At 39.4% G+C, this 21,357-nt stretch overlaps 2 protein-coding genes across 2 annotated transcripts; both read right to left on the bottom strand.

The window, feature by feature from the left end:
- Positions 1 to 1,779: 1,779 nt before the first annotated feature.
- On the bottom strand, positions 1,780 to 6,463 carry LOC142947550 (intestinal mucin-like protein). The gene is made up of 19 exons (XM_076089217.1): positions 6,433 to 6,463; positions 6,116 to 6,318; positions 5,848 to 6,022; positions 5,495 to 5,742; positions 5,140 to 5,323; positions 4,840 to 5,050; positions 4,564 to 4,739; positions 4,302 to 4,371; positions 3,988 to 4,088; positions 3,874 to 3,905; positions 3,612 to 3,789; positions 3,398 to 3,502; positions 3,265 to 3,305; positions 3,030 to 3,152; positions 2,802 to 2,900; positions 2,464 to 2,592; positions 2,336 to 2,375; positions 2,125 to 2,248; positions 1,780 to 1,990 (listed from the first exon to the last, which is right to left on the bottom strand). Exons 2-19 carry the CDS (start codon positions 6,299 to 6,301, stop codon positions 1,780 to 1,782), a joined length of 2,433 nt encoding a protein of 810 aa, XP_075945332.1. The 5' UTR covers positions 6,302 to 6,318; positions 6,433 to 6,463.
- LOC142947901 (mucin-2-like) lies at positions 6,310 to 20,747 on the bottom strand. Its single transcript, XM_076089772.1, has 30 exons — positions 20,672 to 20,747; positions 20,273 to 20,528; positions 20,061 to 20,175; positions 19,467 to 19,557; positions 19,246 to 19,373; positions 18,932 to 19,148; positions 18,552 to 18,677; positions 18,349 to 18,463; positions 18,105 to 18,255; positions 17,878 to 17,991; positions 17,709 to 17,778; positions 17,458 to 17,595; positions 16,821 to 16,985; positions 16,589 to 16,683; positions 16,374 to 16,500; positions 15,981 to 16,236; positions 15,789 to 15,841; positions 15,578 to 15,681; positions 15,265 to 15,416; positions 15,013 to 15,151; positions 14,278 to 14,388; positions 13,963 to 14,142; positions 13,339 to 13,578; positions 13,079 to 13,235; positions 12,529 to 12,657; positions 11,668 to 12,321; positions 10,527 to 10,725; positions 9,301 to 9,935; positions 6,433 to 6,482; positions 6,310 to 6,318 (listed from the first exon to the last, which is right to left on the bottom strand). Exons 1-30 carry the CDS (start codon positions 20,745 to 20,747, stop codon positions 6,310 to 6,312), a joined length of 5,052 nt encoding a protein of 1,683 aa, XP_075945887.1.
- Positions 20,748 to 21,357: the final 610 nt, after the last annotated feature.

The following is a 21,357-nucleotide window of genomic DNA, read 5'->3' on the forward strand; positions in this document are numbered from 1 at the left end:
GAACTTAAGTTTTAATGCCAATTCATTGGACATTTGCTGAATAGATTTCTCACGCCTTTCACAAGTCTAATTATTCCACATCCTTATCGCTTGATTGAACAAATATGCACATGGATTATGAATTGTTATTCCTAGGTATTCCTAGGTATTCCTCTGGATGAAATTTGTAATAAATCAGCATCAGAGATGAGAATGCCATGCTGTGACAGATTTCATTCAAATTTAACTTTTTAATTAAGTGATTAGAACTTAGCAGCCATGATACCTTATTATGAGAACTGTGTTATGATATGGTTGAACAGGAAATATATGTGTTTTTTTATTATTGTATTATTGTCCAACCGTGCCACACCCAGTGTCAGTTGAGATATGCTTGCGCACACAACACTGCACGGGATGGACAGGTACTCTATGACTACAGCCCAGTCCCAGTGTAAACAATGAAAAATGATACAACTTAATTTTCAGTAAACATTACACTGCACTTTATTATGATATAATAACAACTAATCATAATGATCATGATATGATTCGCTATACCCCTTTGTTAAATAATTACTGCAATCTTTATTAACAGAGCCAGAGAGAACATTTATGTATTGTTTTGGTTGTATGGTTTTATTTTATTCATGTTTTATTTATTTAAGAAAAAATTCACATTCCAATTCAATAGTCTGAATATTCTTAAGAAGTTCATTGATTTTGAAAAGGTGTACTTGCATTATTATGCTATTATATTATTATACATCGGTGTCCTTAAATGGTCTTAAAATGGCAATAATATTGTTTATTGCAATCATTTTGGGGACAATATAAAAGTAGTTTTGCAATATTGGATGAAGTCAAAAACAAAACCTTGTGAGTTCAATTTAGAGACAGCATCAGTCTAAACATGTTTGAAGGTCTAACGTAACTACACTGATTTTGGGTAAACAATCTTTATCAGTTAGTCTACTTCTCAGAATCATCCTCAAGAAACATTGAAGCAGGTGTTTAATAAAAACTCTGGGCCATGTCAGATTCTGTAATGTTGCAGGGAAGAAAAAACCATGATGTCCTCGACAAACATTAATACCATGTTGTAAGAGGTGAGGTATTACAGCTATACTGACAGACTTAGCCTTAACACTACAGGGCACCGGTTTCTGAAGATTGCTTTCAAAACAGTTTCATAAGAAAGGAAATGCATTCAATTTGTAAGGTTTCAAGAATACACAATGTAATCTTTGAGAACTGAATAAACTTGATTTATTAAGCTTGATTACAAGGTAGCGGTGTGCAGCTCTCCCTTATAAGATGATCCAATATGTAAGGTCCTTCAGCCCTTTAATGCCTCCTGACCTGCAGGTCTGCACCTTCTAGTTAAACTTTTAAATGTTTGATTTAATTATCTAAATTGCATCTGAGTCATAAATAACAGGATATGCAGCTGACTGTCCAACTACATCCTTGATTACAGTCAATCAAACTTGAAATTTCAAGGTGCAAACTTTCCAACTGTCTGACCAACACGTAACAGTAAGTTAGTGTTGGGACAGTACATTTGTTCACATCATTTAAAAGTTGGAAACTCCTTTAGAGACAATATTACTCCACAACAGATAGAAGTTGGCACCAAGACAATAGAAGAGATGAGACATAAACAGTGTTGCATAATTTTATTTGATAAATATACTCTCTACAAAGGCAATTGCTTTGTAAAAGATGTAATGATTGTTTAGATAATATGGGAAGACATTTTAACATCCCAAATTCATTAATGTGATGACAGATGTTTTATTACACCAGTGTGGAGCTTCGCCTCCTGCGAGCAGGTTGTACTGCAGCTCTGGTGCAGTCTGTGTGGCCACAGCCACACTCCTCCACATAGGTGTATGAGTAGGGGACCACATCTCCATTCAGACAGTGCAAGTCAACAGTGCGATTGCTGGAGCGTGTCTCCCTACAGCAGGAGCAAGAATGCTGCAAAGCAGATGCTGCTTCGGAGTACCTGAAGAAAGCAGAGGGAGGGTTAGTTAATAAACTCAAAATCTGTACAAACCACACATAAACCTTTTTAAGTTTCCACATCTTAATAGGTTTGCGACTATTCAGAGGAATGACAAATATTAGTGATATCCTTACCTGGTGAAAGTGTTGCAGGATCCTTCACAATATGGCATATCTACCTCCTCGTTAGACTGACAGCTGTTGTGCGTAACATGCATTTTCATCGATACTACCTTGCAGGCCTTCTCCCTCTCCACGCCTTTTCAAAAGAGACCCACAATTAGCTTCTTTTCATTTACCCTTTAAAATACCCTTTACCCAAAAGTAAAGAAAATATCATACTCACAAATTTTACAACAGCCATTTGCCGCAGACTGAATTGTGCCCTGAGGAGGTAACAAATATTCTTAACATTTGTTCTCACATACACAGACAATCCAGATCCATTTGTTAAAAGTGATAAGAGATACTTACTGGTTGGCAGTTGCTCTGCTGGAATGGCGGGCAGACAATGTGTGAATTAAGCGTTGTTAAAGTGTCACCGATCTTAATACAGGTGTAATGCTGACACTTATTCTCCGGTGGTGACCAGGTATGTCCTGGCTGGAAAGCAGCGAGAAGGATGTACACACACACACACACACACACGCACACGCACACGCACACACACACACACACACACACACACACACGCACACACACACACACACACACACATACATACATATATCAAAATACAGTACATACTGAGATACTTGAGGCTATTTAATATTATCATGTAGATCACAGTCAACAGAGATGATCCAACTTACGTTCAAGAGGTTCTTGGTATCATTAACACTGACAACACAGTGTGTCTGTACACACTTCCCACAGCATTCATCTGAATCAGTTTTCAGGTATTTATATCCCTGAAAGAAAATGGGGGATTAAGTTGCTAAGTGCATTTTTTCATGTTCATTTTCCTGGAAAACATATTCTGAGAACAACGACTTGTATTGCATTGTGTGTATGAGAATAATGGTTGAAAATTCACTTACCATGTCACAGTTTTCTTGACATTTCTGAGACTCACAATTTATCTTGAATAAACCAGTATCAGGGTCCACCTCTTTGGTACAGGTACAATCCTGACATTGAGGCCCAGGAACTGAAGAGCCAGGCTAGCAGATAAAGAAGAAATGTATTCATACTTGTGTTTTTAGCCATACAGAACTTGTGCAGCAGAAATCATGAAAAACAAAAGTGTGATATTTCCATGAATTTCATATTTACCTGGTATTCATTGTCTTTGTGGACACAAACTCTTTTAGGCTCTAGAAAACAGCAAAACATTGGGAATTATATAAACATGTCACTATCATCATTAGGTTTTATATGAATTCAAACTATGAATTAATGAGCTCACCACATGTACGTTCTGGACAGCATTTTCCCTGAGGAACACTGACAACTGGCAAAAATCCTACCGGACAGTTCATGTTGTAGACTGGGCAAGTGTTGCTTTGACATTCTGTAGAGATAATATTAGGTTCATAGTAAATAATTAAGAGCATTCAACATCGTTATCAATGTATAACATTCTGAAAAATCTGGAGGACAATTGATACTACATGTCTTACGGCAAACAAAGGTAGAACAGCAGGAGTCTGACGGATTCGTTTGGTTGACGAGGACAAACCCAGGGCCAGTGCAGTTTGCTATTGGTGGTGTTGGGCATGGCTTGGGTTTGCAAGTCACAGTCTTGGTGGACTCATCACAGATGCAGTTTTGGCATTTGTACTCAAACCTTTCATTAAACTAAAAGAATAAATCATAATTGTGACTCAATTGTCTCTTGCAGGTAAATAGCACAGGTTAGGATTTTAACTGATCATGACTCACCTCACGGGGAATGCCCTCAGGATCAAGACATCCTGTTGGAAAATGAACACTTCATGATTGATATGATATATTCAGCTCAATGATAAGACTATTCAGAATATGCACCACACTTACCACACTTATCAACACATACGCCGGACTCTTTGTTGAAGAGTTTCATTCCATCAGGACAAAAGCAGCCCTCAGTAGTGTAGTTCATGGTTGGTTCATTAGGACTGTAATATTGAATTGTCAAGAAATAACAGTTAGTTTATAGATTTTCTTACAGATCTCTAAAACATAGCTAATTCAATACTATGTATACTACTATTACTTATTGTTAACAAGAAATATCTATTGCCACTATCCATTATAATCTTTGTCTCAGGAAACGCTAATGTGCACGATGAACTGCAAAATGTATTCACCTCATTTTTGTTTGAACTTACTTCTCTTCACAGCTTGGTTGTTCTGCAGGACCACATGGCTTGTAAACTTTGTTTGACGGGCAGTTATTTACTGTAAGTGAAGCAAAGAACTCAATTAGTTATTTTGAAAATACATACTTCTTACCTACCTACTGTAAATAATAAAATGCACAGCAGCCTGTTTAATGTGTGCTAGATGTAACAAAAGTAAATGAAATGAGTTACCCCTTTTGATTCCACTGATCTCAGCATTTACAGTTAAAAATAATGAGGGGTTACTTACCACACAGGCTGGTGTGGTTCCTCCAGTGCAGACAAACCCCAGCCTGAGCACAGGCAGCAGCATAAGTCTGCAAACTTGTGCACTCCACTGCTGGGTTGGAAACATGGCAGCTATCAAAAACACAACCTTGATAGAAATTGTCAGGAGAGACAAAGGGATGGCACGCCTCAAAGAGACTGTGAAAGGAAAACACAAACAAAAATAAAAATTGTGTTTTAATGTGTCAAAGTTATGGGGATAAATGTGTAATACTACAATAGATTAGATAATTTCTACCTGCTCTTAAGCATTTGACAAATGGAGTCTGGATTGCATGGAGTAATGGTTGGTGGAGGTCCGGGTATATTGGTGGGCAGTACAGATGGTATGTGACAGTTGGGTTGGTAAATGTGCTTTGCAGGCCAATAGTCAGCCATCACTGCACAATCTTCTACTAGCTTGCCTCCAGGCAGCATGCAGTCATTAGCCTGGTTATTATCGCATGTTCCTGATGGTAGTCACAAAGCAGTTTAAATTACAATCAACTTCAAATAAAGGATTTGCCAATACGGCCACAGGTGAAATATATGTTCTTACCACAATGGCCCTGTGTGTTATCGCCAAAATATTGATTTGGAAGGGTGACACTAAAGCCAGTTATTCCAAATGTAATAACCACTTTTAGGCGAGGGATCTCCAAAACCAAGTTAATACCAGAGTCCAAGATTTTAACACCTTGATGTGAATAAGGTAGTTTCAGATGGACTCCATTTTTCAGTGCCTACAAAGACAAAAGTAATACATTATGTGATAAGAAAAAATATTCTCTACTATGACAAAAGGATTCATCAAACTATTCCATCAACATTGACAGTGATAATCTACTTAAATTAGCCCGGTGAGATTTTCTGAACATACAATTAAACTTTATTATGATCATACATTGTCTTACCTCCAACTGCGCTGCTCCAAGAAGATTATGATTTATGAGTGTGACAACTTCTGATTGGTACGATATGATTATTGATCGTGGACAAGAAACATCTTCAGTGGGATCACAATAGACATTGTCAATATAAATGTTCAAATTATGTTTTGCTACAATTTCTTCCATCAAGACATAAGTACAGTTTCCTTGATAACTGTAGTAGAATCCATCAAATGTGATGTAATGAGGATCTCCCCAGCCTTCACAAACACCTGAAAAGAAACAAAACAATCAGTTAAAAATGACCAATGTACTTATAAAGAAATGTAAAAGTGAATAAATATATCATACACCCTTTTATCCACAGAATGGCTTACAGTCACAAGCGTAATGCTGGCAGCAGTGGTACTCATCATAGACAAGAACTGGTTTCTTTCCATTGGTACAAGTGATGTTCTTAAGGGGTGGACACTCATATGGAATTATTTCAATTGTATTATTCTCAATGCATCTGGCCATGGTGCAGTTGCACAATAAGAAGGTCTCATTTTGCTGATGTAAAGAGAAAAAAGGGGAAATATTTAAAGTATTTTGCAATAAATGCAATTATATATCTTAATGTGCAAGATACAATAACATTCTTACCATTACATCCCAATCAGGACAGACAGGTACAGGAATTGTGGGTATGGGTGTAGGAATGGTTGTGGGTGTAGGAATGGTTGTGGGTGTAGGAATGGTTGTGGTACCGCAAAGGACAGTCTTGTTGTGAAACTCGCAAATATCAGAACATATCATTGTGAGACAAACACCTGATCCAATGTGTTCCATGTCTAATATTACATCCCCTAAAGGTGAGATAAAGATTAAAAAAAAGATTAAACAGTGGTAAGCCACAAAACAAAGACTGAAAACTGATTTAGCTTGTTACAATCAAATACATTATTGTATTTTTTTCTTACCTGGTCTATAATGCTTTCCATTAAATGTGCAGAAGCATTCAGTAGTGGCACTGATTTGGGGGAGAGTTGATTGAGGCCCTGATGTCGACAATGTGGGACCAGTCACAGGTGATTCAAGTGTTGTTAAAGTTGTCGAAACAGTAGTCAGCTCTTCAGTTGTAGTTGTTGGTTCAGTTGGTAAGGTCGTAGAAGCTGGTTCAGTTGGTGGGGTCATTCTGGTTGTCTCTTGGGTCGTTGTAGTTGGTTCAGTTGGTGGGGTTGTAGATTTTGTGGTTGTGGTTGTCTCTTGGGTTGTTGTAGTAGGTTCAGTTGGTGCGGTTGTAGATTTTGTGGTTGTCTCTTGGGTTGTAGTCGTAGGTTCAGTTGGTGGGGTTGTAGATTTTGTGGTTGTGGTTGTCTCTTGGGTTGTGGTAGTTGGACTAATTGGTGGTGTTGTAGATTTTGTGGTTGTCTCTTGGGTTGTAGTAGTAGGTTCAGTTGGTGGGGTTGTATATTTTGTGGTTGTGGTTGTCTCTTGGGTTGTGGTAGTTGGTTTAGTTGGTGGTGTTGTAGATTTTGTGGTTGTGGTTGGCTCTTGGGTTGTGGTTGTTGGTGCAGTTAGTGGTGTTGTAGATTTTGTGGTTGTGGTTGGCTCTTGGGTTGTGGTTGTTGGTGCAGTTAGTGGGGTTGTAGATTTTGTGGTTGTCTCTTTGGTTGTGGTTGTTGGTGCAGTTGGTGGGGTTGTAGATTTTGTGGTTGTCTCTTTGGTTGTGGTACTTGGTATAGTTGGTAGTGTTGTAGATTTTGTGGTTGTGGTTGTCTCTTGGGTTGTGGTTGTTGGTGCAGTTAGTGGGGTTGTAGATTTTGTGGTTGTCTCTTTGGTTGTGGTTGTTGGTGCAGTTGGTGGGGTTGTAGATTGTATGGTTGTGGTTGTCTCTTGGGTTGTAGTAGTAGGTTCAGTTGGTGGTGTTGTATATTTTGTGGTTGTCTCTTTGGTTGTGGTACTTGGTATAGTTGGTAGTGTTGTAGATTTTGTGGTTGTGGTTGTCTCTTGGGTTGTGGTTGTTGGTGCAGTTAGTGCGGTTGTAGATTTTGTGGTTGTCTCTTTGGTTGTGGTTGTTGGTGCAGTTAGTGGGGTTGTAGGTTTTGTGGTTGTCTCTTTTGTTGTGGTACTTGGTTTAGTTGGTAGTGTTGTCGATTTTGTTGGTGTGGTTGGCTCTTGGGTTGTGGTTGTTGGTGCAGTTAGTGGGGTTGTAGATTTTGTGGTTGTCTCTTTGATTGTGGTTGTTGGTGCAGTTGGTGGGGTTGTAGATTTTGTGGTTGTCTCTTTGGTTGTGGTACTTGGTTTAGTTGGTAGTGTTGTAGATTTTGTGGTTGTCTCTTGGGTTGTGGTTGTTGGTGCAGTTAGTGGGGTTGTAGATTTTGTGGTTGTCTCTTTGGTTGTGGTTGTTGGTGCAGTTGGTGGGGTTGTAGATTTTATGGTTGTGGTTGTCTCTTTGGTTGTAGTAGTAGGTTCAGTTGGTGGGGTTGTAGATTTTGTGGTTGTGGTTGTCTCTTGGGTTGTGGTAGTAGGTTCAGTTGGTGGGGTTGTAGATTTTGTGGTTGTGGTTGTCTCTTGGGTTGTGGTAGTTGGTTTAGTTGGTGGTGTTGCAGATTTTGTGGTTGTGGTTGGCTCTTGGGTTGTGGTTGTTGGTGCAGTTAGTGGTGTTGTAGATTTTGTGGTTGTGGTTGGCTCTTGGGTTGTGGTTGTTGGTGCAGTTAGTGGGGTTGTAGATTTTGTGGTTGTCTCTTTGGTTGTGGTTGTTGGTGCAGTTGGTGGGGTTGTAGATTTTGTGGTTGTCTCTTTGGTTGTGGTACTCGGTTTAGTTGGTAGTGTTGTAGATTTTGTGGTTGTGGTTGTCTCTTGGGTTGTGGTTATTGGTGCAGTTAGTGGGGTTGTAGATTTTGTGGTTGTCTCTTTGGTTGTGGTACTTGGTTTAGTTGGTAGTGTTGTAGATTTTGTGGTTGTGGTTGTCTCTTGGGTTGTGGTTGTTGGTTTAGTTGGTGGTGTTGTCGATTTTGTTGTTGTGGTTGGCTCTTGGGTTGTGGTTGTTGGTGCAGTTAGTGGGGTTGTAGATTTTGTGGTTGTCTCTTTGGTTGTGGTTGTTGGTGCAGTTGGTGGGGTTGTAGATTTTGTGGTTGTCTCTTTGGTTGTGGTACTTGGTTTAGTTGGTAGTGTTGTAGATTTTGTGGTTGTGGTTGTCTCTTGGGTTGTGGTTGTTGGTGCAGTTAGTGGGGTTGTAGATTTTGTGGTTGTCTCTTTGGTTGTGGTTGTTGGTGCAGTTGGTGGGGTTGTAGATTTTATGGTTGTGGTTGTCTCTTGGGTTATAGTAGTAGGTTCAGTTGGTGGGGTTGTAGATTTTGTGGTTGTGGTTGTCTCTTTGGTTGTGGTACTTGGTTTAGTTGGTAGTGTTGTAGATTTTGTGGTTGTGGTTGTCTCTTGGGTTGTGGTTGTTGGTGCAGTTAGTGGGGTTGTAGATTTTGTGGTTGTCTCTTTGGTTGTGGTACTTGGTTTAGTTGGTAGTGTTGTAGATTTTGTGGTTGTGGTTGTCTCTTGGGTTGTGGTTGTTGGTTTATTTGGTGGTGTTGTCGATTTTGTTGTTGTGGTTGGCTCTTGGGTTGTGGTTGTTGGTGCAGTTGGTGGGGTTGTAGATTTTGTGGTTGTCTCTTTGGTTGTGGTACTTGGTGTAGTTGGTAGTGTTGTAGATTTTGTGGTTGTGGTTGTCTCTTGGGTTGTGGTTGTTGGTGCAGTTAGTGGGGTTGTAGATTTTGTGGTTGTCTCTTTGGTTGTGGTTGTTGGTGCAGTTGGTGGGGTTGTAGATTTTGTGGTTGTCTCTTTGGTTGTGGTACTTGGTTTAGTTGGTAGTGTTGTAGATTTTGTGGTTGTGGTTGTCTCTTGGGTTGTGGTTGTTGGTGCAGTTAGTGGGGTTGTAGATTTTGTGGTTGTCTCTTTGGTTGTGGTTGTTGGTGCAGTTGGTGGGGTTGTAGATTTTATGGTTGTGGTTGTCTCTTGGGTTATAGTAGTAGGTTCAGTTGGTGGGGTTGTAGATTTTGTGGTTGTGGTTGTCTCTTGGGTTGTGGTAGTTGGTTTAGTTGGTGGTGTTGTAGATTTTGTGGTTGTGGTTGGCTCTTGGGTTGTGGTTGTTGGTGCAGTTGGTGGGGTTGTAGATTTTGTGGTTGTCTCTTTGGTTGTGGTACTTGGTTTAGTTGGTAGTGTTGTAGATTTTGTGGTTGTGGTTGTCTCTTGGGTTGTGGTTGTTGGTGCAGTTAGTGGGGTTGTAGATTTTGTGGTTGTCTCTTTGGTTGTGGTACTTGGTTTAGTTGGTAGTGTTGTAGATTTTGTGGTTGTGGTTGTCTCTTGGGTTGTGGTTGTTGGTTTATTTGGTGGTGTTGTCGATTTTGTTGTTGTGGTTGGCTCTTGGGTTGTGGTTGTTGGTGCAGTTGGTGGGGTTGTAGATTTTGTGGTTGTCTCTTTGGTTGTGGTACTTGGTGTAGTTGGTAGTGTTGTAGATTTTGTGGTTGTGGTTGTCTCTTGGGTTGTGGTTGTTGGTGCAGTTAGTGGGGTTGTAGATTTTGTGGTTGTCTCTTTGGTTGTGGTTGTTGGTGCAGTTGGTGGGGTTGTAAATTTTATGGTTGTGGTTGTCTCTTGGGTTATAATAGTAGGTTCAGTTGGTGGTGTTGTAGATTTTGTGGTTGTCTCTTGGGTTGTAGTAGTAGGTTCAGTTGGTGGGGTTGTAGATTTTGTGGTTGTGGTTGTCTCTTGGGTTGTGGTAGTTGGTTCAGTTGGTGCGGTTGTAGATTTTGTGGTTGTTGGTGCAGTTGGTGGGGTTGTAGATTTTGTGGTTGTCTCTTTGGTTGTGGTACTTGGTTTAGTTGGTAGTGTTGTAGATTTTGTGGTTGTCTCTTGGGTTGTGGTTGTTGGTGCAGTTAGTGGGGTTGTAGATTTTGTGGTTGTCTCTTTGGTTGTGGTTGTTGGTGCAGTTGGTGGGGTTGTAGATTTTGTGGTTGTGGTTGTCTCTTGGGTTGTGGTAGTTGGTTTAGTTGGTGGTGTTGTAGATTTTGTGGTTGTGGTTGGCTCTTGGGTTGTGGTTGTTGGTGCAGTTAGTGGTGTTGTAGATTTTGTGGTTGTGGTTGGCTCTTGGGTTGTGGTTGTTGGTGCAGTTAGTGGGGTTGTAGATTTTGTGGTTGTCTCTTTGGTTGTGGTTGTTGGTGCAGTTGGTGGGGTTGTAGATTTTGTGGTTGTCTCTTTGGTTGTGGTACTTGGTTTAGTTGGTAGTGTTGTAGATTTTGTGGTTGTGGTTGTCTCTTGGGTTGTGGTTGTTGGTGCAGTTAGTGGGGTTGTAGATTTTGTGGTTGTCTCTTTGGTTGTGGTTGTTGGTGCAGTTGGTGGGGTTGTAGATTTTATGGTTGTGGTTGTCTCTTGGGTTGTAGTAGTAGGTTCAGTTGGTGGTGTTGTATATTTAGTGGTTGTCTCTTGGGTTGTAGTAGTAGGTTCAGTTGGTGGGGTTGTAGATTTTGTGGTTGTGGTTGTCTCTTGGGTTGTGGTAGTTGGTTCAGTTGGTGCGGTTGTAGATTTTGTGGTTGTCTCTTTGGTTGTGGTTGTTGGTGCAGTTAGTGGGGTTGTAGATTTTGTAGTTGTCTCTTTGGTTGTGGTACTTGGTTTAGTTGGTAGTGTTGTAGATTTTGTGGTTGTCACTTGGGTTGTGGTTGTTGGTGCAGTTAGTGGGGTTGTAGATTTTGTGGTTGTCTCTTTGGTTGTAGTTGTTGGTGCAATTGGTGGGGTTGTCGATTTTGTGGTTGTGGTTGTCTCTTGGGTTGTAGTAGTAGGTTCAGTTGGTGGGGTTGTAGATTTTGTGGTTGTGGTTGTCTCTTGGGTTGTGGTAGTTGGTTTAGTTGGTGGTGTTGTAGATTTTGTGGTTGTTGTTGGCTCTTGGGTTGTGGTAGTTGGTTCAGTTGGTGGGGTTGTAGATTTTGTGGTTGTCTCTTTGGTTGTGGTACTTGGTTTAGTTGGTAGTGTTGTAGATTTTGTGGTTGTGGTTGTCTCTTGGGTTGTGGTTGTTGGTGCAGTTATTGGGGTTGTAGATTTTGTGGTTGTGGTTGTCTCTTGGGTTGTAGTTGTTGGTTCAGTTGGTGGGGTCGTAGATTTTGTGGTTGTGGTTGGTTCTTCAGTAGTAGTAGTAGGTGGTGTAGTTGATGGTGTTGAAAGCGTTGTGGTATCACATACCTCACAACATACTCTGATCTTATAGTTGAAACATTTTCGTGGAGGTCTGATCTGGTCCTCTCGTCTACATATTAAACCATACCCCACATCACAAGAAACAACTTGGCTGGTCTGACTCACAAAGTCATTGAAATTTTTGTCAGGATAATCTGTTGCTCTGCAGTCAATTTCTTTGGGACTTTTGCATATTTGTTTGTCACTATTTGTGATGTTCTCATATGTTTCCCAGTCACTTTTGTCCACTCGTGGGTTATGCACATCATACCACTCTGACCACTCACACGTTGTAATACAAGGTGTAGTATGTTCAGTTGGTGGGGTTGTAGATTTTGTGGTTGTGGTTGGCTCTGGGGTTGTGGTTTGGCCTTCAGTTGGTGGGGTTGTAGATTTTGTGGTTGTGGTTGGCTCTTGGGTTGTAGTTGAAGGTTCAATTGGTGGAGGTGTATGGCAAGTTTCATTTTCAAATATCACTGTCATATTTTTGCATATTGCGTAGTAGCACATTCCTAAATTGTCAGTCACATTGTAAATAACTTCATCTTCCTCGTATCTAGTATTGTTGTAAAAGCAACCTGGACATTCCTCCACACAAAACCCCGTCTCCTCATCAAATATGGGCTTATCTTCTGGGCATACAGGGTAACAGCCTGTACAAATCACAACATAAAACAAAATGTATTATTATTATTACTATTATTATTTTTAAATCTTGGAAACAGAAGCTGGGTAGGTGGTCTTGAGTCTCTTCTCATTTTGCCACATAAAGTATGCCAAATTGCATCCGTTTACCATTTAAGATTTTAACTAGCATATTAAACAGAGGTAAGGTGAGACTTTGTGAGTTAACCTCTTACCTTCCAGGTTGGGTAAAGGTTTGCTACAAATTTCTTCTGGATTCAAACAGGTCTTGTAGCAAGGTTTGTGGCAGGGGTTGTAGTGCCACTTGCATTCATCTGGGTTATTGTAGTAATCACAAAAGACAGCTAGAAAGAAAAAATGTACAAGGTATGTCATGCTGTAAATAAAGGAAATGTTGATGTGTCATACATTGAAAGAGACCTCGAACTTTATGCACAGGATACAGGAAATTACTCGGCTAACGGGTTGCCCCTGCATTTAGTTTTATGTATTTATAGTAAGGATGTTATCACTCATTCTCTCAGAATGCACTGATGCCTATTTCAATTTGGTGTCCATTCACATATTAAATATATAATAAAATATTAGATGCCCTGTCTATAATGAAAAGAAAATCAAACCATACTTGTATACAAACATCACAAATCTCTACATCTCTAAATGCTGGCGTCATAAGAACTTTTGGGATCTAAAAACAGGTTCTAAGCAGCAGAAAAGGCTGAAAAAAATCAGTTTTTTCTGAGGGTAATTGTTTTTTAAACTTACGACAGATATCTGGTGTTCTCCATGCCACACAGACAGAAGCCTCATTACAAGCTTGAGCATAAGCTGCAACTGCTGAGCAGAAACACTCGCAGTCTCCTCCAGTGTCGCAGGCACACGAGTCTTTCACACAGTTTTCATAATATGGGAGAGGATCTACCTGTTCAGTTATCAAAATATATAATGGATTTTTAAAACTGTGTTTGTTGTTTTCAACTATCAAACTTTAAATAATGATTAATTAGAAACAAATGTGTTATTACCTTTTTGTGGCACTCTTTGAACGTATTTCCAGTTATAATGCTGCACATCATTTTTGCCCAGTGATATCGATTGGGTCGTATTACACAAGGGTCAGCATTCATATCTACATCTGGACACTGGCTTGACACTTTCCAGCTATTTGCAAATTCTAACGAATTGCTCACTGCCAGCTGACCCTGGGTGGTGAAGTCGTTCTGTCCATCACCATTAAAATCTCCACACAGGCCACATACCTCTCCCTGTACAGCCAAACAAAAGGAGTCAATGACTTTTTTCACATAAAGATAATATTCCATATTAATACTCTTTGGCATTACAATAAACACATATTTTCCACGCATGAATATACTTGCTTTATTTTGACGGACAGAGTTTTTACTTAATTTGTTTTGAATATTGTATATTGTACAGTAATAACGACTTTTTCAGCAATAATTATATACTTTACATCAATACCATTGGCGTACCAAAGCTTTATAAGTGGTGTGAGAAAATGATCCGCAAAGACAGCTAGACCGCAGATGACAAAAAAATGGTAGGCTACATCATATCAAAACTCTAGCTCCAAACTCTTCCTTCAACAGATTTAAGTCATCATCATTTAAATAATTACTGTAACTTACGCTGTGCTGTGGTTCCAGCATGATGCGAACAGTTGTTTTGCCATCCCACATCACTACCAGACCAATGGCAGATTCTATCACCACATACAAGCCAACCTTCCTTATCTTGTACTGAATCTCAGCACCATGTCCCAGGTCGGCCTCTTCATATTTACCCTTTGACAGTTTGACTTCCATTCGCTGTAATGTAAAAGAGATATTTTGTTGCTTTCATTGTAATGTAAAAACAGCAGTTTGATATATGACATAATTTATTTGAATATGTTGAATATTTTAGGCACATAATGCATATCAGGTGTTGGTCTGAGGTCTTACCCCCAGCTGGATTCTGACAGTTTTGGAGCAAGTGGTGCCTGTAGATCCACATGGTACGTTTTCTGTGATAACTCCGAAGTTGTCCTGTACTGTTTTATTGCCACATTTGTTCTTAAAAGAGAGAGATTTGTTAAACATTTTAGCTTGTTTCCTTTATAGTAAACAGAGACCAGTGATCAAATCCAACTTCAGCTTGGCTTTTACTAGTCCACAATGCTTTAAGATCATGAAAGAAAAGCTAGAACATTAAATGAAAGTGTAATTGATCCCCAGGAGAGGGAGATTATGTAGTTATCTGCATTGTTCATTTACATTTTTCATTATGACTAGCAATCATCCTAAAATGAATGTAGGTAAACATACCAACTCTTGTCTTTCAACTTTGATGTTCAAGAATAGCAATAAGTTACAATTTCCAAATTGTGTGACTTTCACAGATGAAACCCTACAACAGTATAAATTAAGCTCAGCTTGTCTGAAGTCACTTCCTAATTACTAAATAGTGCACTACATTTACTGTCAGCCATTTTCGTTGAGTGTCCGAATTCTGAATATGAAAATTGCAGTTGAATAACTCAACAGCTTTCATTGATAATGCAAAATAATGATAAGTGTACGAAATCCCAATTCACTGCTGGCCATTGAGTGTCCATTGTAGGCATTATGAATGAGTGAGGAAGGGAGTGATTTCAGACACAGCCTGTCTTTTGGAAGATTTTGACATTCTTTGTTTACCTTTACAGCAACATAGGCACAATGTCCTTGGAACCCATATGTTCGCTGATCAAATGTATTGTAGTGACCACTCCCATAAATAGTGCAAGTTCCTGGACATTTTTTCTCACTGCACTCCCATCTTCCACTTTTGCAGGTACTAGATCAGAAATGGTTAAATATAATACAGCGTTTTGAATATACAATCCAGTACAACATAGAAGAACATATGATCATATTTATGCAATATTATACATCTGATTAAGGTCATACCAGATATTGCACTGGTCAGGGATTTGTGATCCAGAGGCATAAATATGCCCATCGTGTTGACATGGACATTCATTTTCTTTCACACAGGAACCTTTGCCATCATCAAGGAGGCCACCTGGACACCGACAGCCAGATTCACACTCTGTGGAGTCCTGGGAAATTAGAAAGATCACAGTGATTGAAAATGAGAGAACATTACTGCTGTAGAAACTAGTGTAATTATACACAGTGTGTTACATCTTCCATGTAAAACACTGTCCACCATTAAAATCAGGAAATAGACAGATCCAGATATTTAAGACTTAGCACTCACACAATCATCGCTGTCCAGATTTAAACAAGTTCCAGCACAATGCAGTCCCAGCTCTTCCGTGCCCGCGGTGGAGCAGTTGAAGAACACTTTTTGAGAAGGGCATGCTGTAACAGAAGTAGAAACTAATTTAATAAACACATTCATTATCAACAAGTACAGAATCAGTACCAAGTTCTTGTATTATGGTAAGAAAACAAAACAAAAAACATACTTGATGAGCGGGCTCTCCAAGAATGGCAATGAAGCATTCCATTGGTACACACACTGGGAAAAGACACCAAAATATAAGATGAAATGCTACAAAAAGGCACTCAAAAACTAACAATGTAGTTATCTTAAATCTTAAATACGGCCGTCATTACAATCATGTGAAATCCTAGGATCATTTAAGCAACTGACTCACCAGTGCTCCTCTTTGATGCTGATGGACTTTCCTGACTTGACGTAGACTTCATTATGGTAGCAGGGACATTTTGCCATGGGAACGCAGATGCCATTTTCATTTAGGTAGAGACCCTCAGAGCAGGAGCAGCCATCCACAGGCAAGAAGTCAGATGTGCAACTTTGCTGCATTGTGCCCAGTGATCTGCAAGTCAACTGGCATCTCTGATGCTTGTAAGAGAAGATCTGAGATGCTGGGCAGCTCCTTGTGTATTTATCTGTTTTGTGCACAATGGGAGGATGGTTACAGTGGTTACTTAATAGTTTTATGACTAACTAATGAAAGGGAAGATATTCATCAAACTCCAGATTTCAACAATCAACTTTAACACAAAATCATGAAAGAAATCCTTACCGCACACATTCTCTCTCCAGTCTGTCAAGAACACTCCCTTTGATGCACAAGCCCGAGCGTAGGACGAGAAGACGGCACACAAGCAGTCCTCACTCTTCTCACAGTTACAGCTAGCATAAGTACATCGCTGCAGAAGATAGCAAACACTTTTAGAGAACTAAAGTAGATATCAAAATGTAATTCAGTAAAAGACCAACAGAAAGGTTTTGCATTACCTTGTAATACATCTCAGGATCCACCACTGAACGGCACTGCGCAAAATCGCTGTTTGGACTCAGTAGTAAGGCGCACCAGTGTTTAGCATACAACTCTGGAAAAACAATAACTTTTTATGTTAAATGTCTAAATTCCGACTTGGAGTAAGTGTTGAAAGTTGAGAATCCATCTAAGATATATAAACAGACAAAAAACAAAACAGTTGAATAATAATCAAGCAGTGCTTTTTACCGTTTTCCCCACTGAGGGAACAGGGGTCCTCAAGTCTTTCCTCTCTGTCTCGGCACATGAGGTTAGCCTTCCAGGAGTTACTAAAGGTTACTGCTGTTCCCTCCACAATCCCCTGAGGAGTCTTCATGTCATCAGACAGGACCATGTTGTAGTTCCCACATAAACCTGAAGAACCAAATATTTTAGAATTAAAGTAGAATTGTATCTTATACTAGTATTAGTAAAGTAGGAAAATGGAAAATGTCAATGAATATAATGATATGATGACTCAACTAGGAATTTAGTTAATTTATTTGAATTAAAATGAAATGAGATAAAACAAACAAATATACACTGAGAATTGAGGGTTTGCTGTGTTGTGTTATAATTAAGATTCCACAGTTTTTATTTATGTAGAGAGAGAAGAGGAGATACAAGGGGTGTATATTTGAAGCCAAACCACAGATTGCATTTTCTCATGTATTTTCACATTTCATGTGTATTGTTTTGGTTTGTTTATTTGGAGGGATTCAGGGGTGTTGGGAAGACAATGACAGTAACAGCCATGTATATTGAATTTCTCTTTTGTAATTACAGTAGTGAATAAAAACGATTAAATAATGCCAATGCTTCAAGGTAAAACAAATATAAAACTTACCACGTGTCTTTGCTCTGTAGCTTTGTTCCAGGCTGACATAGACTTGCATAACAGGCACATGCTGGATCTGAATTTGCAACCCATAACTGGTCTGGAGCAAGATGTGAAAGGATGAAGCATGGAATATGTTGATGTCACCTTTGGATGAAGATAAATACAAAAACGGTCAGATCATTGATGCCATTGCATGAATGACAGATGACAAAATCATGTTTCATGTTTGTTGGTGAGTTTCCCATTGTCTGACCCACCTGAGTGGTACGGCAAACTGATGGTCTGCATGTTCTGCTTGACTGTGCCATCAGAAGTGAACATTAATGCCTGAATTAAAACAGAATCAATCATTTGAGTTGTAGTGGCAGATATCAGTGTGAATCTATAAATGACTACAGCCTTCTTTCCTGACAGACTTTAACTCACATTGTGTCTGTCATTGTTCAGCAGGATTTTAAGGCTCTTAATACAAGTGTCAAATTCTTGATTTGCACAAGGAACCAACTGAACCAGGATGGTAAACTTCGGACTTGCATGATCCTGAAATATACAGAGTGAGAGCAATTAAATATATACATATATATTTTTTACATCAGATCCATTACACGGTATATTTTCTGTCATTTAATCGGACAAAGCTGTGGCTCATTCACCTTGCTTTCCACTTTGGCGAGAGTGTAGTAACAGTCTCCATGGAAGGTGTAGGTTTTCCCATCAAAGGTAGTTACGTGTGAACCCTCTTCAACTGCACATGTAGCAGGTGTTTGAAGGCTCTCACAAGCCCATCTGCCCTCAACACATGTACTGAGAGAAGCCAAACAATTTAAGGTAACAATAAAAAAACAAACGATTAAGGCGACCACATGAAATGTTATGTTGATGACATATTTTACATACCATTCCTCACTGTCCTGTCGGTAGACCTCACCAGAGTTATAGATTTTGTTGTGTTTGCACTGACATTCAGATTGAGCGATACACCCTCTCATGGAAATATCATCAAACACAGTTCCTGAAGAAGACACAAGTGACATGAACATGAACATTCACAGACTATGCAATTCAAATCTGAAAGAATGAAGCGTGTGAAAGGCACTGACCAGGAGGACAGAAGCAGCCGTCGATTTTGTGGTCCTCACACAGTGAACTTGTGTCTTGAAGTGCACATGTATCCATGCAAGGGGAACCGCTCTCTTCATAAATCATGTTGTGTGGGCACTGTTTAGCTGTGAAAATATGGTACAATTGAAATACATTGAGGAAGGTGTGAGTTTGTGAGAATTATACAATACATTATCTCATGCCAGAGCAGCATGAGAAAATGTTATCATGTTCAGATAGAAACACAGTACCTTATCTTCAAAGGACAATTATGATGAGTTGCTTTTCACTGAGCTATTTTCATTGCTTTAGTTATCTCTCCATCCTGTACTGTATGAAATGTAAAGATTGTAAAAAAAAGAAAGAGAGGAGAACGTACCACAGAACTGAGGTGTCCTCCAGTTAGGAGGCTGCCCTCCTGCGTGTGAACACTGTCGAGAGAACTCAGACAGTGTGCTGCAGACACAAAAGTCATTTGTACTGTTGGCACAGCCACACATGTCCTGCACACAGGCCTGGATGTAAGGTTCAGGGTTAATCAGTTTGGTGCAGGAGCTCCAGGGCTCTGAACGCAGCATCTGGTTACAGGTGGTTTGCTAAAAAAGAAAAAGAAGAAAAAGTTACTCTGCAAATGCTAACTGAGTATATAACTAAATATCACTATTGCTAACACTAGGTGGATAATGAACTCACAAACGTCTTGCATGAATCCAGCACCGCCTCCAGTGATTCATCTTCCTCCTCAGAGGGGTCCTCGCAATCATCGTTTGGAAGATGGACTTTCTGTTTGTTTCCAAACTCAATGGGGCTGATTTTGCGACCTGTATTTAATTGTTATTACAATGTCAAATATCAAAGATACAGTGGATGGTTGTAGAAATGCATTAACACATTGAGTGAATAACCATATATACCATCAAGAATGAACTCATCGTGGACAGAAACACCATTGAAGTCTCCACAAAGTCCACATGTACGATTCGCATAATCAGCATCGAGTTCCACCTACAACATAGCAAGAGGTTATGTCAAGTTTTTTTTACAATTCAAATAATACTTAAAATAAAGTAAGCAAAACACCAGTGAAGTGTAATTGCCTCAGAAAATAACATGAATAGGATACATATTATGATTGTGATTTGATAATTGATATCATTTCATTACCACTACTGTATTTCTTGTGTTGTCAAGTATAACTCAATAAAGAAAGAAAATTCACTGAAAGACAAGTCACTGTCATTAATGTATTCCCAAGAACCATAGGAATTCATTCACATAAGATCCGTAAGAAAAATAATTAACATGATTGTATTTCTGGGAGGTCGGTCTGTTCCATCTTGATTAAAAGAAAAAAGTTATCTAACCACAGATTCAAAAGAATCATCATAAAGGCGTCTTAACTGAATTGTTCATATGTTACAATAGGCTCCTTTAGATCTATTAAGTAGCTCCATACAAGCTACTTTGAGGAGAGCTATGTAGATATATGTCTGCCTGGTATATCATACCATGACTGCATCGTCACCGTTCCACGTGACAGTGATGCCAACTTTGGATTGGAGCTTGATGTAAACACCATTATTTTCCAATTGTACCCCTCCATCGTGGTATGGCGTTTTGACACTGGGAAAAAAGGAGATTTTTGTCTTAACTATAATGTGTAAATATCATAGAAAAGAGAAGCACAGTTGTTTTCACAGCTGTATGGTGTTTTACTTACGAGACGTTATTCACAGTGATCATGTCCTTGGTGAGGTAGAACAAAATGTCATTGATGGTGACCACCACGTGACTGACTGTAGGGTTTCCATCGTTGTCTTTCCTCTTCATGTGCACAGAGAACTGCTGGTTGGACTCGTGGCAATCGGAGACCAGGTTGTAATCACACATTCCTGGGAACTGGTACACATCGCCGTCAAACGTCTTGAAGTGCTCTCTGCCCCATGTGCTGCAGATGCTGCTGACATGGTTGCGAACTGAGGAAGATTGTTAAGTTTAGAAAACAGTTTGAGTTACTAAATGTTCTACATGACTGATATTGGAGACAATACATTATTCATGAGTTAGTATAAAGCTGAACGATCCATCCACTTAGTATTTAAAACAATCAGAGTTTTACCCAGTCTGGCTTGGACATCGATGACACTGGAAACAGACAGAGCAAGGAAACACAACCACACGCATCTCCACCTCATTGTTCCCACTGTTGGATTGCTGTCACCAAAGAAGGTAATAGTTTTACTGCACTTGAGAGCCCCTTATATTGAGAGCGCACTTTTTTTTTTTGCTCACGCCTTCTGTCTTTGTTTGAACTTAAGATTGAATGTAAATTCATTGGAAACGTGCTGAATCATTCCACATCCTCATCACTTGATTGAACAAATATGCACATGGATTATGAATTGGTATTCCTAGGTATTCCTCTGGATGAAATTTGTAATAAATCAACATCAGAGATGAGAATGCCATGCTGTGACAGATTTCATTCAAATTTAACTTTTTAATTAAGTGATTAGAACTTAGCAGCCATGATACCTTATTATGAGAACTGTGTTATGATATGGTTGAACAGGAAATAGATGTGTTTTTTAATTATTGTATTATTATCCAACCGTGCCACACCCAGTGTCAGCTGAGATATGCTTGCGCACACAACACAATATTGGATGAAGTCAAAAACAAAACCTTGTGAGTTCAATTTAGAGACAGCATCAGTCTAAACATGTTTGAAGGTCTAACGTAACTACACTGATTTTGGGTAAACAATCTTTATCAGTTAGTCTACTTCTCAGAATCATCCTCAAG

Source organism: Anarhichas minor, unplaced genomic scaffold (genome assembly GCF_050575085.1).
Source record: "Anarhichas minor isolate MPS153535 unplaced genomic scaffold, ASM5057508v1 ptg000011l, whole genome shotgun sequence".
NCBI classification, from domain to species: domain Eukaryota; kingdom Metazoa; phylum Chordata; class Actinopteri; order Perciformes; family Anarhichadidae; genus Anarhichas; species Anarhichas minor.

Coding starts and splice junctions, on each gene's coding strand:
- LOC142947550 (XM_076089217.1), bottom strand. CDS start 6,301: ATGGAACACATTGGATCAGGTGTTTGTCTCACAATGATATGTTCTGAT. Junction 5,051..5,139: donor TAACACACAGGGCCATTGTG/GTAAGAACATAT, acceptor GACTACCATCAG/GAACATGCGATAATAACCAG. Junction 3,503..3,611: donor CTGTTCTACCTTTGTTTGCC/GTAAGACATGTA, acceptor TTATCTCTACAG/AATGTCAAAGCAACACTTGC.
- LOC142947901 (XM_076089772.1), bottom strand. CDS start 20,747: ATGAGGTGGAGATGCGTGTGGTTGTGTTTCCTTGCTCTGTCTGTTTCC. Junction 17,596..17,708: donor CAGTTTGCCGTACCACTCAG/GTGGGTCAGACA, acceptor CTTCATCCAAAG/GTGACATCAACATATTCCAT. Junction 14,143..14,277: donor CTGTCAGAATCCAGCTGGGG/GTAAGACCTCAG, acceptor TTTACATTACAG/CGAATGGAAGTCAAACTGTC.